Source organism: Manacus candei, unplaced genomic scaffold (genome assembly GCF_025592945.1).
Source record: "Manacus candei isolate 608988 ecotype Guabito, Panama unplaced genomic scaffold, ASM2559294v1 h1tg000050l, whole genome shotgun sequence".
In the NCBI taxonomy this organism is placed as follows: Eukaryota; Metazoa; Chordata; class Aves; order Passeriformes; family Pipridae; genus Manacus; species Manacus candei.
Window position 1 is genome coordinate 29,961,393 of NW_026138098.1, and position 23,975 is coordinate 29,985,367.

The following is a 23,975-nucleotide window of genomic DNA, read 5'->3' on the forward strand; positions in this document are numbered from 1 at the left end:
GGGGAACAGGAGACAGATGGGCTGAGGAACAGATGAGGGCAGGCACAGCATTCCAGGTGTTGGAGTCATGGAGGACCACAACAGATGAGAGCAAATAACAGGAAACAGACTGGTCCAGAGGTGCCCACAGGGGTGTGAAGGCAGCTTTCCATGCAGCTGAGATCATGCCCCAGCCTACCTCCATTCCCTTCTACCATGTGTGGGGACTTGGCTCGATGCCCAGATAAATGCTCATAAAGCCTACTGAAAGGCAAAGATGTTCCTACACAAGACCTCTGTATCAAAATGCTTTGCTGCTTGCTGGTCTGGGCTCAGCCAGGAGTGCTGGAAGAGCAGACAGGATTCCACGGCTGCTATGGCATCCCAGCAGGGGATGTTCTGTGTCACAAGGGAAGGTAATATTCAGAGATTTGGGGTGAGATGGCTTTAGGATGAGCTCCATAGTTTTCTGTTAATTTTTATACTTATGCTTGACAATTGGAGTGATTTCATCCATTCGCTCAATAAAAATTGTTTCCCAGTGATAAACTCTTATTTTTAAGGTCTCTCATGAAATATTGAGCTCTTTTTACTCGAAAAAACCACACACACAAACACTAAAGTAAACAAGGCAGAACAAAGTACAGAAAGTACTTTTACCCTTCTGTATATATAAGTATGAACTTGCTCAGTATTCCTTCTTCTCTACAGTCTAACTCTATGATGAACACCAAGCCACTGTGACAATTTATGACAAAAGTGGTGGATTTTATTAGATGCAATGATAATTTATTAATTAAATTCTTACAATCAAACATTAAAATCAATAATCTTCCTCTGGGGACAAGACAAAGAGACAAACATAATAACTTTATCTCTGCTGCATGTAAAATATTTGTAATCAAGGAGAAAGCCTGATCTCAAATGCTTAAAAATAAAAGGCTGAGGAAGCAAATGTGATTGGATCTCTCATAATCTAATCATTTTACTCCACATGTGGCCCCCAATCTGTTTAGGATTGTTAAAATTCCTGGATATTGTAGTGCCTTCCCCAGAGAATGCTGGGAAGAGCTACGGACAGCCTGGACCAGATGGGATGCCAGTGACTCCAGCCAGCAAAGGCAGAAAAGAGGACAGCAGTTAACTCCTCCTCTGCCAGCCACCACGGAGGAGGTCTGGACAGGAAAATTAATGCAGGCTGCTTTCCAACACCACAAAAGGCAGTTTTTAGTTTAAAGCTCCTGAGAGCAAACTACTGCAGCTCACGGGGATAAACAAAGCAAGGACTGACAATCACATCCTTCTGAGAAATTGTTCAGTGCTGTGGGTGGAAACTCGTGTGATTTGAAAAGTCCCCTGGGTGTGCAAAGGAAGGAGAGCTCCCAGGAGCCCAAGAAGAAGGTGCAATGCTGTAAATGAAACCAGCTCCTATGAGATGAAAGGCCTGTTGTTCAGATGGAAGGTGCTTTTAAAAAGCTTATAGAATTGTACAGGATCAGAGAGCGTTCCTCCAGCTGCATGAAATTCAGCAGGTCCATGCTTGTTTTAAGAGCAAGAGTATGGCTGCTCAGCATTCCCTGCCCTTCTCTAACTTGCCACTGAAAGGAGTCAACCTGACATTTAAGAACCTCTGCCACAGGAAACACTTGGATGCTCCTTGTCCACCGGGGTGGATTAGTTCTATTTATACAAGTTTAATCCTTTGTCATATGAAACAAGCAACACTGTAGCTGAAAACAAAATACAGGATTACCCTATTAAAATGGTGCACTGATTACAGGCACTGCCACTTCATTCCAACTGTGACTTTCTTAACTGAGATAACCAGTGGTTTTTAGGTAAACTGGAAACCTCACCTTATTTGTCCATACTTTCCCAAACTGTTATGCTGCTTTGATGACTTGAAGGGAATTCTGTAGGTGTTTTCTAAGGCATTTAACAGGACTTAACTTAAAATCCTGAAAGCCTAGGGGCATGGTAAAAAGAAAAGGAAATGAAAATAGCAGCTTGGGATTTTCAGTATGTTTTCCTCTTTAATTCATAAAGAAACTGTTAGTGTTATACTGACTCCTGGCTGAGGACTTGAAGATTTTTTTTCTGTTGCACTGAATTTACGCTCATGGAGGAATAAATTCTATCATAAAAAAATAAGGAATTTCCTCATTAAGATGGATATAGCAACCTCAAAGCAATCTCACGCATCCTGCAAGATCAGGGCTTTGCACAGGAAATATCCCCTGCATCATATCTATAATCTCTTAACAGACTCCTCTGACTAATTACAACCATTCTTAAAAATATGGAATATGAGCACAGTGAGGAGCAATTGTATATCCACAATCTTCAGTTTGTTTCTTAGTAAAAGAACCTTCAAGACCATCTTTAGTTTCAACAGCACAAAGATCATTTTCAAGTGCCAGCATCTTATCCTGGGGAGGGACTGCTAAGCAAAAACTCACGTAACATTAGTAGATACAGCATTTATCACCGTAAAATTCCCTGGAGAACTTCTCAGCATAGCCATGCTGTGATGGGGGCTGTAGGTCACTGGCTTTTTATCCTACAAACCACTCTGTACAGGACAACCCACTAGCCTCCCAAACAACCTATTCCTATACTCTCACCTGGGTAGAGGCTGTAGGAAAATTTCAAGTCTGCTTTTGACTTATAAGCAACTCCCTGTCTCTCCTGCTTATTAATGCCTCTGAAGAGGAACAGACCAGGGCTTTTCTTATCAGAAAGTCCCTTGAGTGCTTTTGCATTGCCCAGATTTGAAAAAACCTGGAAGAAATAAAAGCAGCTGCCCAACTACAGTACCCTCAGTAGGCCTTAAGTGCCAGACTTTTGCTTAGGCTTGTCTTTCACAGCTTCAAAGGAAAGTGTGATTCTTTCTGGAGCCCAGCTGTGCATCTGAGATGATTTTTTTTTGAGCAATAATACTAACCAGAAGTACATTAACTTCTCAAGGACATACTAGCTTCTGAAATAATCAAGCAATGATTTGGACAACCCCTTCACCTGGTAGGGGACTTTTATAGAAATTTGCACTCCCCCTTTTCACAGCCAAAAGGACAACTAAGAATTTCTTTTGCTAAAAGGAATAGATTGCAACTTGCAGCCATTGAAAATGCAAAATGTATGTGGGTGCTATAATTGCCCCGTGAGACATCCCATTACTCCTGCTTGGGGTTATGAAGAGAGTTTAAACAAGCAAATCAGTTCAGAAGGTATTTTGCAGGCAGACAGGCAGCTGGGAGCCAAAGACTAACAATCCCAAAACTCGGTGTTCACATGTAAAGGACAGAAAGGGAGAATACTACTTGTCTCATAACTGAAAGATTAGATTTCTCTTTTCCTGTGCATTTTTAATGTGCTTACAGGGTTTCATGAAACAGAACTCCCCAGGCAGGGCTGGGGGGACAAGGAAGTTGTCTGTGCTTGGGAACTGCCAGAGTTACAGCTGTGTGGTAGATGGGAAGACATGCAGACCTGGCACCAGTCTCCCATGTATCACACTGCCATGGAGGACTCAAGCTCTCCCAGCCCTTCACACAGATGTGGATTCCTGATGAAGGTGACCCCACCAGCTCCAAGGTAGGTTGCCAGGGCAGTGGACTTGCTTCATCAGAGAAACATATGGTCAGTTTTCTGTATCTCCTTGCCAGGTGTGATACAGTTGTTACAGGTGTGCTCTGTGTGGTGAGCCAGGGCTGGTTGTGCACCATCCTTTTGTAAGGCATGCCATAAAAACCAAATGCTGTGGGCAGGGAGTGCTGTGGCAGTGTGCTGCCAAGACCACAGGACACTAATCCTCTGGCTTGCAGAATCCTTCACTCAAATACAGAAACTGGGACTGCAACTCCAGAAAACGCACATCTGAAGCATCCCTGAGAGCTTCAAGCTGAATTCCTGATGGTCTGACTTCTTGCTCCCTTTTCAAAGCCTCTCCTTCATTTTAGTGCTACTGTTCTTTTAGCAGAGCCACTGCATAACTGAGTATAGATCAAGTCTCCAGTGTCAAAAGTGTCATCTCTCACATTTGTGAAAGGTGTGGATGGCCAGCAGGGTTGGAACAGAAACAGGATCTTTGAACCCATCTAAAGTCAACTCAGCTCTGAGCCTGCTCATTAAAGACTACATTCTTTCTAGTGAGAAGGCTGTTGTACCAATTTTGTGCCAAATCAAGGGTTTGATTAATCCCTGTTCTGACTCAGAGCTCTGAGTTCAATCAAGCTATACAAGTCATGAATTTAGTTCTTAACTTTCTCCACAGAGAATACTGGTTTGGAGGTTTTTTGATGCTGCTTCAGTGAACCTCTCAATTTACAATACATCTCTCTCCAGCAAAGCCTGCAAGCAGATGCATGTGGGAAGTATGTGAGAAACTCCTGAGAGAGGAACTGGACTGCTTCCATACTAAAACCATCACCAGCCTCTTTCACCTGACATCCTTGCTCCTGTTTTATTCAGTGGTAAACAGAGGGCTTCTCCTTCAAGCCTTTGACTTCCCACAACTGAAGTGATGGCCAAAGCAAAGACTCCCCCTGCCTTCCCTGGAAGCTGAATCTGTGCCGTGGGTAATGGTTTGTGCCGATGGCAAAGGGGGGGTTTAGGGAGGATGAGACAGCGAGTCCATCCCTTCTGTAACAAACATGTCCACTGTGACCAGACTGACTAAGGATTTTACCAGACATGAGTGACATCTGCTCCTGAGCCCTGCCCAGAGATCTTACTGCTTAACACTGATTACTAGCCGATAATTGTCCCTGCTGACTTCCACTAAGTGGAAGTCCCTCCAAATTCTCAGCAAAACCAGACTGTAGCCCCTGCACATATACTATGGCCAAGATTTTTTTCTCTCATGCCCTGTTTTCAGGGCACGTTTTTGATGCACCTTATCTGACCTACATTTCCCTCTTCCAGGCCTGCTCTGGGACCTTACTGGACTTTGCAGCACCTTTTTCTCATGCTTCTTTTCCATTAGGGGAACAGTTTGCTTCTGGCTAGGGACTTACAGTTTGGCTAGTTCCCAGATCTGTTGCACAAACGTTATCTGTTCTGGATTTCACACCAGAGTGATGGTTTGTCTGAAAGATCCCATTTGCCACTTACCCTACTTCTGCTAGTTTTCCAGTATACATCCTGCAGTGTCCCTTCCTAGCTCCACAGTGCCAATATTCTGATCATACATAGCAAGGCTCCCACACACTGTCCCTTTTTAAAAGCCCAGTTTCTCAGCAAAACTTTTCAGCCAACATTTGATGAACATCCTAATTATTCTTGCCACCTTCTGCAGTGAGAGTAAACAAACCATTGCATCAGTTGATAAGCAAATTTACATTTTTCAGAAGGATCTGCTATGCAAGGTCTGTCAAAGCCTCTTTCTACTTCTCTTTCATTTGCCCCTCTTCTTAGCAAACTTTCAGCCTAGGGAAGGCTTAAATAATATATCTCCAAATCCAGGGAGACAATGGTAAAGGGTTACTGCAAGTCACTCTCTTCAAACACCAAACAAGAGACTTTATTTAAAAACAAATAAAAGGCCTAGCCTCCCTACTATACTCTGTCTGTACCCCCTGGAAATTGCCTGCCTGGACGCTCATGCAGCTTCCTGGAGCTTGCCTTTCAGAGCAGACATCCCCACAGGGACGATCCCGGGATGTCTTTCCCGACATCTCAGGCCAAGAAGCACAAGCAGCATGTGAATCCTGGCCATATACTGCTCCAGCTCAGCAGGAGTAGCCTGAAAAGGACCATGGCTTTGCTACAACTGCTTTGTAGCCCCAACAAGCAAGCGTTTGGCTTGCTGTGAGCCATTTCTCATGCACCCTTTTCCTGCCTCCTCCCTCAGGCACACTGCTTTCACACCAGAAATACTCCCCCAACACTTTTGGAGTTTCTTTCTTACACAGCCTCTGCAAGCCAAGAAAACTGCTCAGATCTATTCAGTAGATTCATTCCTGACAGTCTTCAAAGGATTGCTAATTCCAGTCTGCTTAAAAAAATGCAGGGCATTCCTCCTCTTACAGCTTTTCTGCCTTCCCTTCTTTCTGTAAGTCAGCACCTGTTGGGCCATAAAACAACACACCATAAACACAGTGTACCTGAAACTGTCTGCAGCTTCAGCAGCTTCTGCTGTGGGCAGGGAGACTGGACACTCCTTGGAAGGGCAATCCAGCTGCCTATGCAAAACCAGCTTTCTAGAGGAGAGTGGTTCACCCCTGGCTGGCTTGGATCGAGGGCTAACAAGGGTTAACAGTGTTTGCTCCTCTCTCCATCTCACCCCCTCCTCCTCCTCCTCACTGTGCATTTCAGTCAAAGACCTGCTCCCTGGCCAGCCACTGCCGGGATTAGGCTGCTCCAACAGTCTGGCTGACACTCTGTGCAGGAGCAGGGTCCGGGGGTCTGGAGGCAGCACAGCCGAACTGCTGCGCAGCCCTCCAGCAGGAACTCTAGAACTGAAGGAGCAACAATCACCACTCTGAAGATTTTAAAATTATGCAAGTTTAAAACAACCTTTGAAAACACCCAACTTAAGAAAATACCAAATTTCTGGTGGTTTTCTTGTTGTTGTTGTTTGGGAGTTCCCCCCCCCCTTTTTTTTTTTTTGTACTTTTCTTGAAAGACTGCAAGTATTTTAGTTGCTATGCCTGCTGAGGAGCCATATGGAAAAATCGGTTCTGTCCTCTTAAACTGGTTGCACAGTTTTGATTTTCATGTGCCTACAGAGATCTGAAAAGTCTATGTCGTTTTATTTTGTGCTTTTTCGGCAGAGAGGGCAAGTGGTCTGTGGATCATCTGGCCAAGAACACAATAGGTAAGCACAGTATTTTTTGTGTGACATATTTCCAAGAGTCTGAGAATATATTGTTTGTGTAATTGGGTGAAAATTACCACAGTCTTTAGGACGATGTTCTCTTTGGGATAAGCTGATTATAGGTTTGTTGATCACTTGGTTTGTTTGTTTTCCTGGACGAGAAAAGCTGAGCTGCTGTGGTATCAGTGTGGTTTGCAAGATCCTGTCATTTAAACAGCAGAAAGACTTTTTTTTAATCCTCTCCGAAGGGGCAGAGCAACTCAGATTCCACTGTCAAAGGTAAAACAAAATATTTGGGGTTATATTTTAAATATGTAAGCTATTATTAGACTACAAGAACAACAAAGTGGCAAAGTGACTCAAAGTCATAAGGAAAGCTCTGTTATAAGAAGATTAAAAATGGAATTGATATAGAAATCTTAACTATTCTTTCAGCTTGTTCAGATGAGGGTTTTATCCTGCCTTCAACTAGGTGCTAAAAATATTAAAAACATGCAGAGAATATATCAACTTTATTTGGATGTTGAGAGGGACATTCAGATGATCTGGCAGTGATAATTTCCATAATAATCTCACTGATACTAAAGATGTGCTTTACTTTGGGAATCACAGATTTTGTACATAAGAACCTACAGATGTATTCACTAGTATGTTTAAATATGCATATTTGAAATGGCTTTAAAAAGGAACAGGTCCTTTTATAAAGTCACTTTAATTGCAATGGACAGCAGGTCTGTTGAACTATAGATTTGACTGCCTGAGATGTTCTGCACATTTGCAGGCACCATGAGGAAAGGGCTGATTTCAGAAACAAGTAAAAATTACAAAGAACTGAGCCTTTGTCTTTTATGTTCTTTTCTATCATTAGCCAATAATCATATTTAATCAGGATATTTACTCTTTGCTGCTTGGAAGATGCAATAAGCTACTTTTCCCTCAAAAAAGGGATCTTGCTCACAGAGCTCCCTCTGCTTTCCAAATCCCTGAGCTACAGCTGGCACCTGTGTTAAAGGTCTATGCCCTTTCCACTTCCATACTTTTCTTTTTCTGAAACTGGATGTGGCAGGCAAAAGAGTTCTAAGCATAATCAGTAACCTCACATAGTAGTGTACTGTCAAATTCCTTGTCCTAACCGGAGTGCCCTGTCTGTGTGGCTCTGGACACTGGACACAACCTTTTAAATAACATCAGAAATAATGTCAGCATTTGCTGATGATTTTGGGGACTGGTTGTGTACTTTTCTCTCATAGATGCCAAGCTGGTAATAAAGCCTCCTGGGAACAGGGACACACCTGATTTTTTAAAAATCTCTCATCAGAGTGAGTACAATATAGTTGTTTCTGTGAGCAGCAAATGCTGAGATAGGCTGCAAGTGATGCAGGTATGAAAATGATGGGCAATACAAAAATCTAAGAACAAGATTACTGCCCTACAGTAATAAAGCCTTCCTCCAAACGAGATACACAAAGTGCTTAGAATCTCCTAAGTGTCAGTTTAGGGATTCTTACCCAGGATTCTCCACCTTTCATCTAGAAGTATCTTATACAACTCTTAATGAGTCTTGCTGATCCTCTTCTCTACACATAGAGAAATAAAAAATCAATGATCTCTGACCAACCAGCAGCAGCAGTGTTTGGGATATAGTGACCTCCTGTGAGTTTGAAAGTGACAACTCTATTACAAACAGCTCAGCCCTGAAATTTAGGAAATGAATACTATAAACTACAAAAGAATATTTCTGATGCAATTCTCCACTCATTCTTTCAGCAGTAAAAGATTTTTTTTATAACTGTCTTGTGATACTGTACCTGTGCTACATTGACCATATTTTCTATAACAAAAGACTTCGTAGCAGCTTCTGCCACTAAATCTTTACAGAGAAATCCTCTGAGAAATATTTCTGTGTGAACTTTAAGCAATTTAGCAAAATGGAGACTGGCACTCTATGAATGCCTGACTTGCTGTGATTATGATAAATACCAGTAAAGGCACAGAAAGTGTCACTGACTATTATCTCCCCCATGACAGCAGTTTCTATTCACTTTTGTCATCTCACTTTGCAGTACTGAAGATGTCCTGGCTCAGGTTTTATCTGCCTCTCCATGTTCTCATGGCAGCTTGCTTGTGCCATTCCATAAAAGCACCTACCACCAGTTCCCAACAGAGCTTCAGGACTGATCTCTTCAATTTCTACCACTCCTTGATACTTGCTGATGGTAAGGAAACTACAGTTCACCTGATGAAGGATATACCCAAAAGGTAAGAGCAAAATCAGCCACTCCTGTTCTCAAAGACTTCCCTGTGGCACTGGTAGTTGCACACTACCAGCACGAGCCAAAAACCTCTATGCACCTGCAGAGCTGTACCAGTGCACACTGAATTTATGGAAGAAGGCCCATTGCTCAAGTGTCATTCCATTGCCCAGAATCTGGAATGAGCCTCTGAGATGACATTTAGGTTCATGTACACATCTCAGGCAGCTTTCTGTGGTGTTTGCCAGAGCAGCAGCACAGCTGACACACAGTGGGTGGGCTCCAGCAGCAAACAGTTGTGCCACAAACAGCCTGGCTTCAGGACTGCAGAGACATCAGCTGTCCTACATTCATGGTAAAATACAATTTTACCTAGCAAATTAACTATCCTCAAAATCAACAGAACATCTGCACAGACATCATCTCAGAGAAACTTCTGCCAGTGTCCTGCATGCTTGGAAGTAGTTTTGTTGGTAAGACCAAAAGAACTTTGGATGTGGAAATTCCACGAATTCTTTGCTTCCCCAAAATATCTGCAAAGTTTTCTGCCATACCTGGATATGTGGGTGATCTGGATATTACAACTGGTGCTGTACATTTTGGGTAGCAAAGATCAATCTGCTTGTTTGGGAAGAGAACATTTGAAGGGGTTTAATCAGACTCTACTTTGGGCAGTGACCAACACATACAGATTTTGACATAGACTCAAGTGGTCATGGAGCAGAGGGTGAGCCCAGATGGTTCAGTCTTCACATGAATTGCACAGACAGAAACTGGAACATGGCAATATGTTATATAATGTGATGATGCTCACAAGAGCAAGGAGCTCTCCCTGTTAAAGGAGTATTGAAATCTGAGAGACAAGGGAATTTTTCTATGCTCTTGGGGCATATTACAACTGCAATTACGAGGCAAAACCCCTCAAGTTTAGCAGGATCAGGTAAGGTTCTTACGAACCCCAGTCATCCAAACAGAAAGCCAAGAGATGGCAAGTTTTGGCTTAGAGTAAAAGACTCAAGAATGTGGCCCAGTAGCCATATCCTGAAAGTAAGCCAGACCTCTAGGCTTACATGATCTATCCATAATGACTAGGCTAGTCTTACTAATAAAGAAAGAAACCCCTTGAATTGCCTTCATTTAAGTGCAGAGTGAGTGACCCAAGTCCAAACAGTTCTGTGGCCATACACAGTCTGTACAAAAACAACAGAAACAAACAGAGTGAGACAGGAGGTTGAGCTTTTTTTAGGCAGGAATCAAAGCTAACCGAAGACACTGATGTCACTTTGTACTGCTCATGCATAGCAGCCTTTGACACAAAGGCAATTAAGGTAGAACTGGCCTGGAGGAAACTGCCATTTACATCTAAAACTGTTCAGGACTGGCTAAAACCACTCTGTTACATCTACTTCCTCTGACACCCAGGAAGACCTAGATATACAAGCACACATGAGGGAGGATAGGGTCTAAGAGCCTTCACTAAACTCCATTCAGGAAACCCAGGGGATAAGTGTACCAAATTCCCCAGAGTTAGGTAACGGGTGGTTATCTAGAAGGCAGTTCAAGCTAAACTATATCCATCATCCAAAATAACCAGCTCAGGACTAAGATATGATATTCACCTCAAGTGTGCTAAAATTCAGAGGGAAAAATATTGCCTAAGGTACATGAACAAAGCTTTCAGCAAATATTAATCATTAGGGAAAAAAAAGAAAACCCACAGCACATACTCCTCCCACAGCTGGAGATTTCAGGCATTCACATCCCTTTGTGTGGATGCACCTCAGAGAGCAACAGTCATTTCAATACCACGTCAGAACAGCTGATTACAAGGAATCTCATGCAAACTTGAAATGCCTGACACTTTCCCTCTCTTTCTAATCCACATTTACAGGTACTACTTTGTTTTGGAAGAAAGCAGAGTCCTTTCACCTTTCACAATAACTGTGACCCCCTGTGATGTTCCCATCGAATGGAGCATACTTGTGCACAAGGCTTCAGCAAGTTTGCCAGGAAAAGAAACACAAGGTAAAACCTTCAGCGCACAAAGTAAGGCCTCTGTCAAAGCAGAGGCAAAGAAAGTATAAGTTACTCCCAGGGAATTGTGTCACAGGAAATTCCCCACAAGCCTAAACATCTCACACTTCCCTCTCCTGCAAATTGCTGTGGGCTCACCCTGTTTCCATGGATGAAACATAGGAACCCATTAGATTTTGCCCTCAATTCAAGTAAATTAAGGATTATATGTGAAAAAAGTCTACATCTAAGGTTAATATTTGGGAACAGCTGTGGGTCTTTGAGGCTGCACACAGATCAACTCCATAAGCTCTTTGTACTGGGCCAAACTTGGCCCTGCTGCCTCAGCTCTTTTTCTGTGGCTTAGGTCACTTGAGACAGTCATTTGCTCCCCACAGCAAAGCGGAAAAGATTTATCCATTTCTTCCTCTAGGATTATCATCCACCATGGCAGTGGGCATTATACTGCCAGTAGCCTAAAAGGCAATTCCTTTCTCTTGCATGACTTTTTTGAATTAACATTTCAAACTAAGAATCTGAAAGCTGCCATTAACAAATCTTACCTGTCAAGCAGGTACACCTGACCAAGTTCAAATTACGCTCCCATGTTTTCCTTCTTCAAAAGAGACAATGGCACAAAACTAATCCAAAGAAAACTCCTATTCTAGAAAGAGTGAGTCTCCTCAAAGTGAAGTACCCTAAGGGACAGCTAATGGAAGAAGAAAATTGTAGGAACATCAGGCATGATACAAGTTAAGCTTTTGCAATCTGTGGTTTCATAATAACAGTGTTTTTGAAAACATAATTCTACAACTGCACAGCAGAAATAAAAGCTTCTCAAATTTTATTTTAATAAATTGCCAGTAGCAACATACTTTTACTAAAACATATTTTTAGTTATAATTATTGTTTTCAAGAAGAAAATATGATGTGCCCTAACATATGAACAGTAAAACTTATATGATGTGCTTTATTTCACATTGGTTAAAACAGAAGTTACAAGTCTGCTTTTTGCCTGCAGGTGACCACGATACACAGGAGGTCTCAAAATCTCAGAAGGCCCCAAGTGTGGTGTCCACCATTTTTAACTACAAGGGAAATTCTGTAGAGACTTACATGGGTATGTCTTCTCATTCTGCCCTTTACATGCTGGAGTTCTTATCCACCGAGCGAGACACTCACATTACTGTGTACCTAACGACTGACACAACATCTGGGCACCTCTATCCCGAGCTTCCAATGGATCCACGCATAGATGTTATTGGAGTTGGGCATACAACTGTGACTCTGACCTGGAAACACAGTCCTTCTGTCCTGCAACATAGAGAAAGCATCCAGTACTGTCTCCTAGTTAACGAGAAGCACAACTACAAGAGCTTATGTGCTGCTGAGACAGCAATCAGGTCCTCTGGAATGAAGCTGCCACCTACACTGGCTTTGTCCCTCTCTCCGTACCTTCTCGAGCCGCAGCAGGTGATGATACTGTCCAACAGTGAACTGAGCATCATCAACAAAGTGAGCAGTGGGGAAGTCCGGCAGATCTGCATGGGCACCAAGAACACTTACACAGTGCCCAACCTCAGCCCCAGCACCCAGTATTACTTTGATGTTTTTGTTGTCAACCTCCTCACAAATGCCAGCGCCGCTTACACCGGGACGTTCGCAAGGACCCTGGAAGAACCTGAACCCAAGGTGACCGAGCTGAAAGATGGCAAAGTAATTCAGGTTGTCCTGGATGGGCAAAAGCAGAAATCCTACAGCCTGCAGTACCAGGCAAGGCACAAGAAAGTGCAGTTCTCCTTTCAGTTGTGTCGTGGCCAAGTACGGGTTCACATAACAAGGAACGGCAAAACAGTGGCATCGGAAAACATCTCAGGGCTGAAGTATTTCTCTCTGAAGGGAAAGCTGCTGGACACATATCTGGTGCAGCTGAGGTCCACAGAGGAATCTAACTCTTCTGTGAAAGTACAGGTGTCCCCCCATTTCCACAAGCCTTTATTCCCACTTCTTCCAGAGAGCTTAAAAATCAAGTCCTTCAGTAAACTGAGAACCTGCAACTCTGTGACCGTTGCCTGGCTGGGAACACAGGAGAAGAGCAAGTACTGCGTGTACAAGAGAAGGATTGAGGAAGATCAGGTCTGGAGGGAACTGCAGAGTGCAGACAGGTGCTCTGGACCTGAATCTCGGCACAAATCAGAGAAAGTGCTGTGCAAGTATTTCTATGATCTGAATCTCCAGCGAGCCGTCACCACAGAGACCATCAAAGGGCTGGATGCAGGAACACTTTACTTGTTTGATGTTTATCTCTTTGGGCCATCTGGCATCCCTGTCAGATATCACAGCAAAGTTGTGAAGACCAGAAAAAAATGCTGAAGGTTTTAAAGACAAGTTTTGAAGTGAGTGAATGAAGACTTCTCAAAATCTACACCAATCCATGTCATAGCCTGTGCAGTTTAAAATATGCTGAGACAGAAAAAATATAAATCCATGAGATTCTACAGAGAAAAAAAAAATCTTAGTTGTCTAGATCATTACACTTACTTTTACATCTCCTCGCCTGTGTAGGGTGAGGTTTTTTCTTTTCCTATCTCATTCAGACATCAAAAACAGACCTGTGAAACAAACCCACGTAACGTGGAAATAAAATACCCTAATGGCACCTATGAGAAATAATTGGTTACCTAAAATGCTTCTGAAATCCAATACAGAAGTGCTGGGAAATGCCTCAAAAGAAGCACACATTACTTTCAAGTCCCAGAGAGCTTTCCCACTTTCTGTAACTCACTGAGGTAATGAGGAACTGAGAGACCCCCCCAAGTCAGGCTACTCTTGAGAAACTGAACTTCCTCCCTGCTTGAACACAGATGGAGACAACAAGAAATTAAAAGAAGCAGTGCAACTGGTGTAAAGCTCCACACCTCGAGTGAAGCAGGCTGAAATACATCTTCCCCTGTTACCTGCATGTTTGCTTGCTTTCATTTCTATAGAGAAACTGTGCTTGATTAGAAACACAAAATTCAGGCCAGGAACTAGCTCTGGATCCAGCTTTTCTGGGGAGTATACAAACACACTGCTGTGCTGCTGCCCATTGAGGAAAGCAGCAAGTGAGGAATCTTGCCACAGAAAGAAGATTTATCTATAACCTCAGATATCGAGCCCCTCTCTATGACTGTGTGACTCCTGAGTGTAATATATTCATTCTTTACATCTTTAAATGAGTCTATATCAATGAATACATTGCTTTGAGAAAAACTAAATGTGGTTTTCCTATTAAATGCCATGGAGGAAAAGAATATTTGTAGTAAAAATCCTGACAAACACTTCTTAGTTGCCTTGTTTCCTTGATTACTTTCCTTAGATGACATGAGATAGTAAAAAAAAAAAAAAAAAAAATTGGAAAAAATTAAACCCCCTTGTGTTCAATGTCAATTATCAGCAGAAAATATTTTGCACACAAGCTCTGGAATTTACATATGAATGGATACAATAGATCCACTGACCTCCCAGAGGTTGCCAGAGAAACCTTGCCTGCAGTAATGCTCTTTTTTCTACAATTACACTAAGAAAATACATAAATTATTAGTTCCATTATTGTATATTTCAGAAGTTCTCTTGCAATTCAAGGCCATCAAGGTTCTAGTTTGAGCAATTATTGCCTCCAAGCATGTTTGAAGGCCCTTGGTAAGGACTGAAATCAGTCCTGTGTGCAGACACAGAGGTTTGTGTGTTCCCAGCTCCAAAGTCCCTCTAGCCCTGTGCACCCTGCATAGCACACACCATACATTAGCAGACTCTTCAGTCCCAGATGAGGGGCTCAGGCCTTCACAGGGGAGCAGCTGCAATATCTGGGCTTTGGCTAGGCTTTACATTCCTGCAGGCACCTCTCTGGACTGAGCAGTGCCACAGCAGGAGCCACGTGCTCTGCAGCCTCCTGTCCACACTCCACGGGCCTTTTGGCTGATTACAGGGGCTGGCAGCTGCACTGCCTTCATTCCAAGCCAGCCCTCCTCTTCATTTGGCTCCTGCCAAAAATAATCTGAGCTAAGAGGGCATCAGAGGTCATCTCCACTTGGAAGTCTCGGTGTTTTCTGCCTTCCTCCTCCATTTCAGGCATTTATATGCTGGATGAATTTCACTTAGATGCCCTACAATTGACTCTAATAACCATAATAGAGGAAGAACAGGAAGATCTGATTAACTGCAGATACAATATATTCTTAATCCACTGCCCTCAATCAGACCATTAACCCTTGCTTTAGCCCTCTACAAATGCTACAAAAACGTCACTTGGCTGAGGAAGATACATCAGTATATTGTCCAATATTGGTGCTTCTACTGAAGAAGGTTTTTTACAACAGAACTGGCTTTGGACTTCTCAGCAAAACCTTGGTTTTGTGCTGTAGCCAAGAGGTCTGAGGAAGGTATAGGAGAGCCTGGCAGAGGGCAGAGAACTGAGCAGCCAAAGGTGACACAGAAACAAAGGCTTGGTGCAGCACCAAGTTGACTGACGATTAATCAGAACCTGGAGGGAAGGAGTTCAGGTTTGGAGATCAGCAGATATTTTAGAGGGACTTTGAAAAGAGCCAGAAGACTCTCCTCTTCACTCCACCTCTCCCTGGTCATTGTCACATGCAGAGGACTGGCTGAGGCAGAGACCAGTGGGAAGCTCTGAAGACCAAAACTTACAGCTCCTGCAGCCCAGGCTGTGCCCCAAGCAGAGCAGTGACCACTGCAGCTGCTGGGAGGGCTGATACCAGTCCCTCACTCAGGAGGAGCTGCCCCACACACACAGAAGGCATCCCATCAGCAAATGCCCCTGTGCACAGGAGAGAGAGCCTGGATGTAGGGAGGAACATGCTGTTCTGTCAAGATTCATTGTCTCTAATATAAGCAGAGCAGGCAACCTGCCCTGCAGGTAACAACCCACTTTGCTTGTGTGTGCAGCCAGCCATGCCCTGTAATACAGGCCCCAGGAGCAGCAGGGAATATTCCCCTCTATTAATCTTTTCACTGTGATCCTGCCTGTGTGCACCAGGCTATAAACCTGATATCAATTCATCCATAACCCTGCTTATGGAGCAGCCTTTGGGTGCACTGGTTTCAGTTGGGTGCCACTTTGCTGACTGCTGTCCTGGAAGTTTGAGAGGTTTAGCCACAACAAAACCAAAGGTGCTGCATTACACCATTGCTGCTCTTCCCACCCCTACACAGGCAGTTCTTTAAGTGCACAGCTCCCCATCTTCAGCACTCAGCCGTTCTTTTCTTTCAAAGCTGTTTGGCACCTTTAAAATTTTTTCTCTTCCCATTTGACTAGTCCTTGCCTATTGCAGTCTGACCATAAAATTTCCCAAGCCACATTTACCTACTTTCTTGTCTTCACGCTTTCAGCAGTCCTTGCTCAAGTTCCTTCAGTTGAGTCTGTCCTAAGCTGTCACCAGCTCTTCCCATCTGCTCCCCCCATCCTTGCTGAGTCTGAGTCACCCCAGAAGTGCAGACAGATCTCTTCATGGAGAACATCTCAAAAGCAATGCTTTGCTCTTGTGGATCATTAAATGTAAGTTGTCAACATTGTTATCAGGCCAAAGTATTTTTTCTGGTGTTCAGCAGTGGGTCCCAGCTTTTTTGTGTGCTTCCAGCTAATGTATCTCATCCTGTCACAGCCAAGATCGAAGGCCATGCACCTCTTCCCAATTTTTACAGAATTTCTACCACTCTCTCCACATGGGAAGTGGGGATCAGGATACCAAAAGCAGAGCAGACAAAACAGGTTTCATTACACATCCACTTCCCCTGCGGGTTCAGCCTCACAAATGCAAACTGGCACTGGTGAAATGAGGTGCTGGTGTCTGAAGCAGTGAAATAATAGAGCACAAGCTAAAGTCTGCCATTGTGCATGGCTCTTGGCCATATAGCAGTACAGAGAGAGGCTCTTCAGCATCACCTTCCAGGGTTTCACACAACTGCTACTGATACAAACTTGGAAATATAACCTAACAACAGTAATAATTGCTTTTTAAATTTATACACTTTGAAAGATGCTGCTGCCTAAAACCAGTGTAGAGGTTTCTGACACTGGGTTCAAGGACTGATGACATTTACGAGTTAATATTTAACTGACAACAAGAATAATCTATTTTGTCATTCCTTTTCTCTCCTGTATTTAACAGCCCATTTATTCATTCATTCCCTATTACTTCGAGTTTCCTAACAAATGTAAATACCCTTCAAATTGAATCTGGAAGGTTTTTAAGAAATTTTTCCCCATTTGCCCACATTGAGGGATGCACTCACAGCTTTAAGGAATTTTTTTTTCCCCCAGTTTCATCTTCGTATCTTTGCATGGTTATTTCTGTCTAATGCTTTCCTGCTTGGAAAACTCCCTTCTAGCTTAAGCAACATGTTAAGATAGTTCTGCTATTTTGGCCCCAGGTGCTGGAGGGAAATTCTTCTCATGGTTTGCTTTCAGACACAGAGTTGATGTTGGTTTAGATGTACACCCAGCACCCTCATTCTGGGCTCCATTATTATTAGCTGTTGGGTTTCGTGGGTAGAATTTAGGAACCACGAACACTGCAGTTAAACATCTTGGGCACATGTGGCTTTGCACAAGGCTTAAAATCTAATTTTGAAAGTCAAATAATATTAGCACTGACAGCAAGTCCAAGCCAATGGCCCCAAAATGCCAAAGGCTTTCAGGTGCTCTTAGAGCAACTGAAGCTCTCTGGTATTTAGAGAAAAAATGGATGACTTGGTAGCTGAGTAGTCATTCAGCAAAATAACCCACCCAGGCAAAACAAAATAGATGGTGTCTTTACGGATCAAGATGAACAAAAGATGCACAGCTGCTCATGAGTGTTACCTCTCCTGCACACGCTGGATTGAGAAATCAACAGCATAACAAAGCACAAACAGGGCAATGTGCTGCTCTTGCACAACAACAGGTATTTCCTAGGCAAGTCTGTCAAGGAATTTAAACAACAGCATCATAAAGAGCAGCTAAATTTACTAGAAGAGGCAAACAACAAGTACGTCTTGATCCTGCCTTGCATTCTTCCGCACAGAAACACGGTGTAATTCAAGGATGAGCCCAGAGGACACTGGGCTAACAACCACCCCTGCATGAGCCACTGTCGCTCCAGCATCCCCGGGATGCTGCCGGGAGCTGGCCGAGCATCCCAGGCAGCACATGGAATGCTGCGCTGCCGCCAGGTCTGCGGGCACGAGAGGGCACTGTCAGGCTGGATGAGAAGTGGGAAGAACTGACTTGATAAGGCTTATCAGGAGGAAATATTTCAGCAGATTTAACAAGTCGAGCATCTTTTTGATAATATTATGAGGCAGAATGGATGGAAGGAAAGTCCAAGGAGCTTACGTTTTATTTTCTTTTAGCCTTTCAAATCTTCCAAGTTTGAGGGGTTTTCATTTAAAATTACAGTGCAGAAAAAGTGACAGCCAAGGAACAATAAAAGGTAGGTACTTGCTGAAAGGACTGCATCAGCAGTGCTCCCACTGAGATGTTCAACACTGCCACTACTGATGGGACTAAAGCAGCTATAAAACAGAAAAATACTGTGGTGCTGAAGACAGTTACAGATTTCACAAAGTTAAAGTGGGGAGTGTTAGTTCAGGCACAAACTGCCCAGCAAGCTGTGATCCCCATGACAAGACCCTGTCCTCTCCTGTAGTGCCCTTATCCTGAGGGAGATTCTCTGCAATATTACTTCCCTGTCTCACCAGTTTAGAGATTCACCCCCTACCACAGCTGGATGTCCCATCTATGTATACTCTGGGGCATGGGACACAGCACAGTTTGACAGGGACTTGTTCCTTGGGGAACTTGGTCACTGACCTTGTAGCCCCTATGAGAGAGGAAGACAGGGACTAAGAGCCATCCCTAGAAAACTGCATCCCCTGACCTATGCTGCTTTTGCACTGAGGAAGGTTCTCTGGAATTCTGCTTCTCTACCTCAGATTTAAAAAAGCATTTGAACAAGGACAGCCTTGCCAGGGGGTAAGCACCAGAGGTTGCTGGGGTTTTTAGCAGGTATTGGTGTCAGTGACACAGGAAGCGCTTTGAGAAGGTGACCCAGGAGCTCAGTTTCAGAAGGTTTTTGTCAGACTCCTATGGTAATTTGCTCTGAAAGCAGAACCCAGTAGGAAGAGACCACGAGATGCCAGGGTGAAAGCAGAAGAAAACCATGAAGAATCAGAAGGTAATGAGGTTAAAATTGAGTTTGTTAGAAGCTTTCAAGGAAATAAAGGGCCCAAATTTGGCACCGAGCTCCCATTTTTGCAAGTCACCTACTCAGGAAGACTTTTTGCTTGGACAGACATTTCTCCAGAATGACCTTCATTTTCAGAAGGGCTCTGCAGGAGCCCTGATAAGGGCTGCCAGTGGGATACATCAGTCCTGGCTCTTCCTGCAGCATTTTCCAGGCACCAGCACCACAGTAGTAACTGATACCAATAATTTTTTCATTCTCTTCCCAGCAGCAAGAAGATTGTTCTTGACTGAGCTTCACTGCTGATTAATTTGTCTGACAGTCACTGCCAGCACATAAGCCCGCTAAACCCCCAGTATTCCTGTAGCTTGACTCACACAAATAGGAGAACTCAGCATGTTGTCTGTCCCAAACCTATGGTCCTAAGGAAATACCCAATCTGAGTCTCCTTTAGAGGCCTCTGAAAATAACCACATAGAGCACACTGTCAAGGTAATGTGCTGTTAGAGCTGGATCTCACATATAACAGATCCACTACATAAAAAACACCACAAAACCAAAGCAGGGGCTTGAGGCAAATAGTCAAAGTCTGGCTGTCCTGCTTTCCACTTTCCTCAGGGAAACATAGTTCAAAATCAGCCTAGCAACACTCAAAGTGGATCTACACAGCACAGCTGAGGTGGTACCACTTTTGAGGAAAATCACTGAGTTTAAAGACAGAAAGTACCAGTGTGGGGTCCCACACTTTTTGTGAAGGCAGGAGATGGCTTTAAAGATATTAAATGCATCCTTCTGTGACCTTATCTGACTCACCTAAGGCCACAGACATCACTAGAGAGCTTAAGGTCAGCTATTTGAGCTTCTCTCAGGTACAGGAGTGCAGAAAAAGATTTCCTGACGTGTCTCAATGGAGAGTTTCACAGATATACCTCTCAAACAGCTGAGGAGTACAGCTCACAACTTGTCTGGTTTCCTGGGCCTCACTAGTGAGGTAAGAAAGATTCAAGAAATGGATTGTTTAAAATATGCTGTCTGGTTGGAAAAGTTTTTGAATTCAACACTTCTCCTTGCAAATAACTGATAACACTGTATCACCTTAAGTAAATCTATAAGATTTATAGGTGGGAATCTATAAGGCCTCTTTTTGAAACCATCTTCATTTTAATAGATTTGTGCTCCAAATAATATATGTTGCACAGTGGTAGCTGCAGATATCAAGTTATCCCTGAACAATGTGTTAGCAGTGCTCTGGGCACTACTAGGGAAGGGAGCTAAAGCTCTCTCCACATACTCACCCAGACACACACATAAGACTCCTTAACAAATCTATGCTTTCAAATTGAACTTTTCTTGGAAGAAGTTTACCATGAGCAGGGACTGGATAAACTTGCCATAAAACATAAACATTGATACATTTCAGAAATAAAACAATCACAAAGACTGAAAAGAGTGGATGGGTCAGAGCTGTGTTTCCCACAATTTCAGGAGTTACAACATGCCCAGCACTGTTGATTCTCACTGTGTTTCCAGAACATTTGCAGCACTGTGATAAGGTTAGTAGAGTAGGACAAGCAGAACTATTACCATTCACTGCACTGGTGACAAGGGCTCATCTCCTAATGCTTCACACACTGAACCCCTATAATCACAGACTGAATTCCCTCTTTCCTTTTTCCATTCTTGATACATAGAAAGCAGTCATAAGCATGAACTACTTGACTTAACAGTATCTTAATGTTATGACTTGGGGCCAGTTTCATGACTTCTAAGCATTTGGAGTTGACAGTACTCATGACTGTAGCTTGTCAGCTGCAGATCATGAGGGACCATGAAAGAAAGAACAGTTTGCTTACAGTGACAATGAGGAAGCATCAAGATGCTTACTGGACATGGTGGAAAGTTTTAGCTTGGAGGACTCTTTGGCTTTTTTCACATAGAAGAGTCCCAACCCAAGAGGGAACCAACATTAAGCACTACAGTTGGTGATTAGTGCCTTTGAGGACAGACATCCACCCACAGAGAAGGATTCTTTTCTCCATCTACAACTCAAAGGACACACTGGGCTGACCTAACAAAAAGTTAAAATACTTCTATTCAAGCAGTTAGTTTCATAAGTGGGCCAAAACCTCTGGCTTTATTATGTGGTACAGTCCTCAAAGCCAGATTTTCAAAAGCATGTAGTGCCAGTTTCTCAGCTCAGACTGAGAACCCACAAATTGGCCAGACCATCAGCAGTGCTTTGCACATATTATCTCCTATTGGGACAAAATCCTTCCAAATCTGCCCATAACTCAGTGAAACCACAACAGTTACATCTGCAAACAATTTGGGCCACAATATTTTCTTCCCTGGTCATATTTATGCAAAGGAAAAAAGTGTTACTTTTACAGTGACTGTATTACCCTTGTCATTCACATGTACTGATGCTCAGCTTTTCTAGAACACCTGGGAGAAAGCAGCAAGGTGTTTCATTTGGGTTTTTTTCCCCTCCAGAAATAGAATATAATTACTTCACCTACAAAGAAGTAGTCAACTCTAACTCCGAAATAGAACTATTCTATAACTAAAGAGGAAATAATTCACTTTGAAATGAAATTTCTCTGTAAGTGATATCACAACTCCTACTCATGCAAATGGCTTTTGTTTGCAAGGGTAGTTATTCTTGATGAAAGGACTCAACAATGGAATTTAAAGGTGACTCAGAACATGAAAAAACTAAGTCTAGTTCTAAACAGGACATTAGAGTGGAAATCTTCAGTTCACTTTGTGTTGGGCACAGTCAGTTCTGACTAGAATAGCTGACAATTACATTATTCAATAGCCTTTTGAGCCTCAGAAATTGGCAGCAAACCTAATATTTCAGCTATTTGGATAAAACTGTTCCTTGTCTCTAGGGTATTGCTGTTTATTTGCCTCAACCCTAGTAATTCCTTCTTAACAGGTATTCAGGAAATGTGTGATAGCAGAATTGATCAGTCAAAGCATACCAAACATTCTTTTCCAGAGGATTGTGAAATAGTTCATTTAAGTAGTTCTTATGCAACATCCCTTTGGCCACACTGTCCCTCCCACCAGCTTCTTATAAGAACCATGGAATCACATCTCTTATTGTCCCACTACAGCTTCTTTCTCTACAGACTTGAGCAAAATATTCACATACACTTTTACGTCATTTAAAGCAGGAAGATACCTTCCCCACCCACTCTCCAAGGAAAGTATGTAAATTGTCATAGCAAGGCCCAGTGACATCCAATAGTAAAACTGTAAGCATGCTCATGTCCCACTGCTAAGGGAAATTTAAAGGTAAGTAAATGGAATTATAAAAATAGTCTAAAGACCAAATCTTAAGAAGGAAACCTGAAAGAATTAATTATAGCCTTCAGACAGGAAGGAGCCAGATCCCTGTGTTTAAGGGTTACTTGGGCAGGTAAAGAGACTGGCTTGCAGTCAGCTCCTGAGGACCTCTCCTGACTTTGTAGGGTTTCTGGCTCTGTTTGGGGTGGCAGACTCTTTCCCCTTGCACCAAACCCTCACCTGCTGCAGGGGGGTTCCTTCACACATCCCCCAGCACACCACCTGCCCCGTGGGGTGGATTCACTGTAGTGTCACCAGCTGTGCACACTCAGAGGCTCTGAAAAGGATGCAAAATGAGGGGCATTACTGCCACCTATCCATACTGCATTTCCCACATTCAGAGAGGCATCTCTCCATTTCCTGGAAGTCAGGCAGGACCATCAGATTGCAACACTGTGGCAAGAACACAAGGGGAAAAAAAAAAAAAAAAACAAACACAAAGCTAGGATCCCTATTTGAATTTTGTATTCCCAAGAGAAAGGGTGAACAGCATTTGGCCTTTTGGGAAATTATGGGTTACTGTCAGAACACAGCTTTGATTTAAGTTCTAGTTGGTTTGGTTCAGGCTTGTGTCCAAACCTTCTAAAAAACAGTTCAGTTAGAACACTTAAAGGAAGTAGTATAGGGTTTACAGCACTTTTTCCTTTAACAGTGAAATGTTTTGACTGGAAGCAATTTCAGTCAGGAGTCTTTTTTTTATTGTATGCATATTCAGGCCACAGGACTGACCCTGATGGGCTTAAGTGCAGTAATAAATGTTCTGGACACCCATTGTTTATTCCCACTTTAAAGTAACTGAAGAATTTTTACCATTAGGTGGCACCAGAGAATATTTGAACATTAACAGGAAGGACCTCTGCGATCTGGGATAGTCTTAGAGCTGATGTAACCACCAAATTAAAAAATAGTCATCTTCACTCTGCATATGAGCTCTTTAATTACTTGACAACAAGTGATACACAGCTCATTAGAAGGCAAGTTACAACTAAATCCATGATTTCTTAATTAGTAAGTGTTTTTTATTCTTAATCACACGTAAGTATTTAATGTGGAATTGAGATACAGTTTGGTTTAACTGAGATGAATGGCTTTGTAGTGTTTTATTTGTCTTACTGAAAAGAAAAATATATCTCTGTCCAGACAATTCCAAATGTGGGCTGTTAAAAAGAACCCTTTCAAGAGTTCTTGTGCATATCTGGTACAAATCCAGCTAGGTCTATGAATAATTTACCAGCTAATGAGCTCTTTTCTGTTTATGAAATAATACTCTTAAGAATAATAAGGCAGGACATAAGCAGTAGCCATATGTTTCTTCTCAAATTCCAGCCAGACAAATGA

General features: G+C 42.8%; 1 protein-coding gene across 1 annotated transcript; it reads left to right on the top strand.

The window, feature by feature from the left end:
- Positions 1-6,125: 6,125 nt before the first annotated feature.
- Positions 6,126-14,370, top strand: LOC127476839 (protein NDNF-like). Its single transcript, XM_051800235.1, has 4 exons — positions 6,126-6,796; positions 8,860-9,055; positions 10,940-11,073; positions 12,083-14,370. The coding sequence occupies exons 2-4, from the start codon at positions 8,868-8,870 to the stop codon at positions 13,432-13,434; spliced, it is 1,674 nt and encodes a 557-aa protein (XP_051656195.1). The 5' UTR covers positions 6,126-6,796; positions 8,860-8,867; the 3' UTR covers positions 13,435-14,370.
- Positions 14,371-23,975: the final 9,605 nt, after the last annotated feature.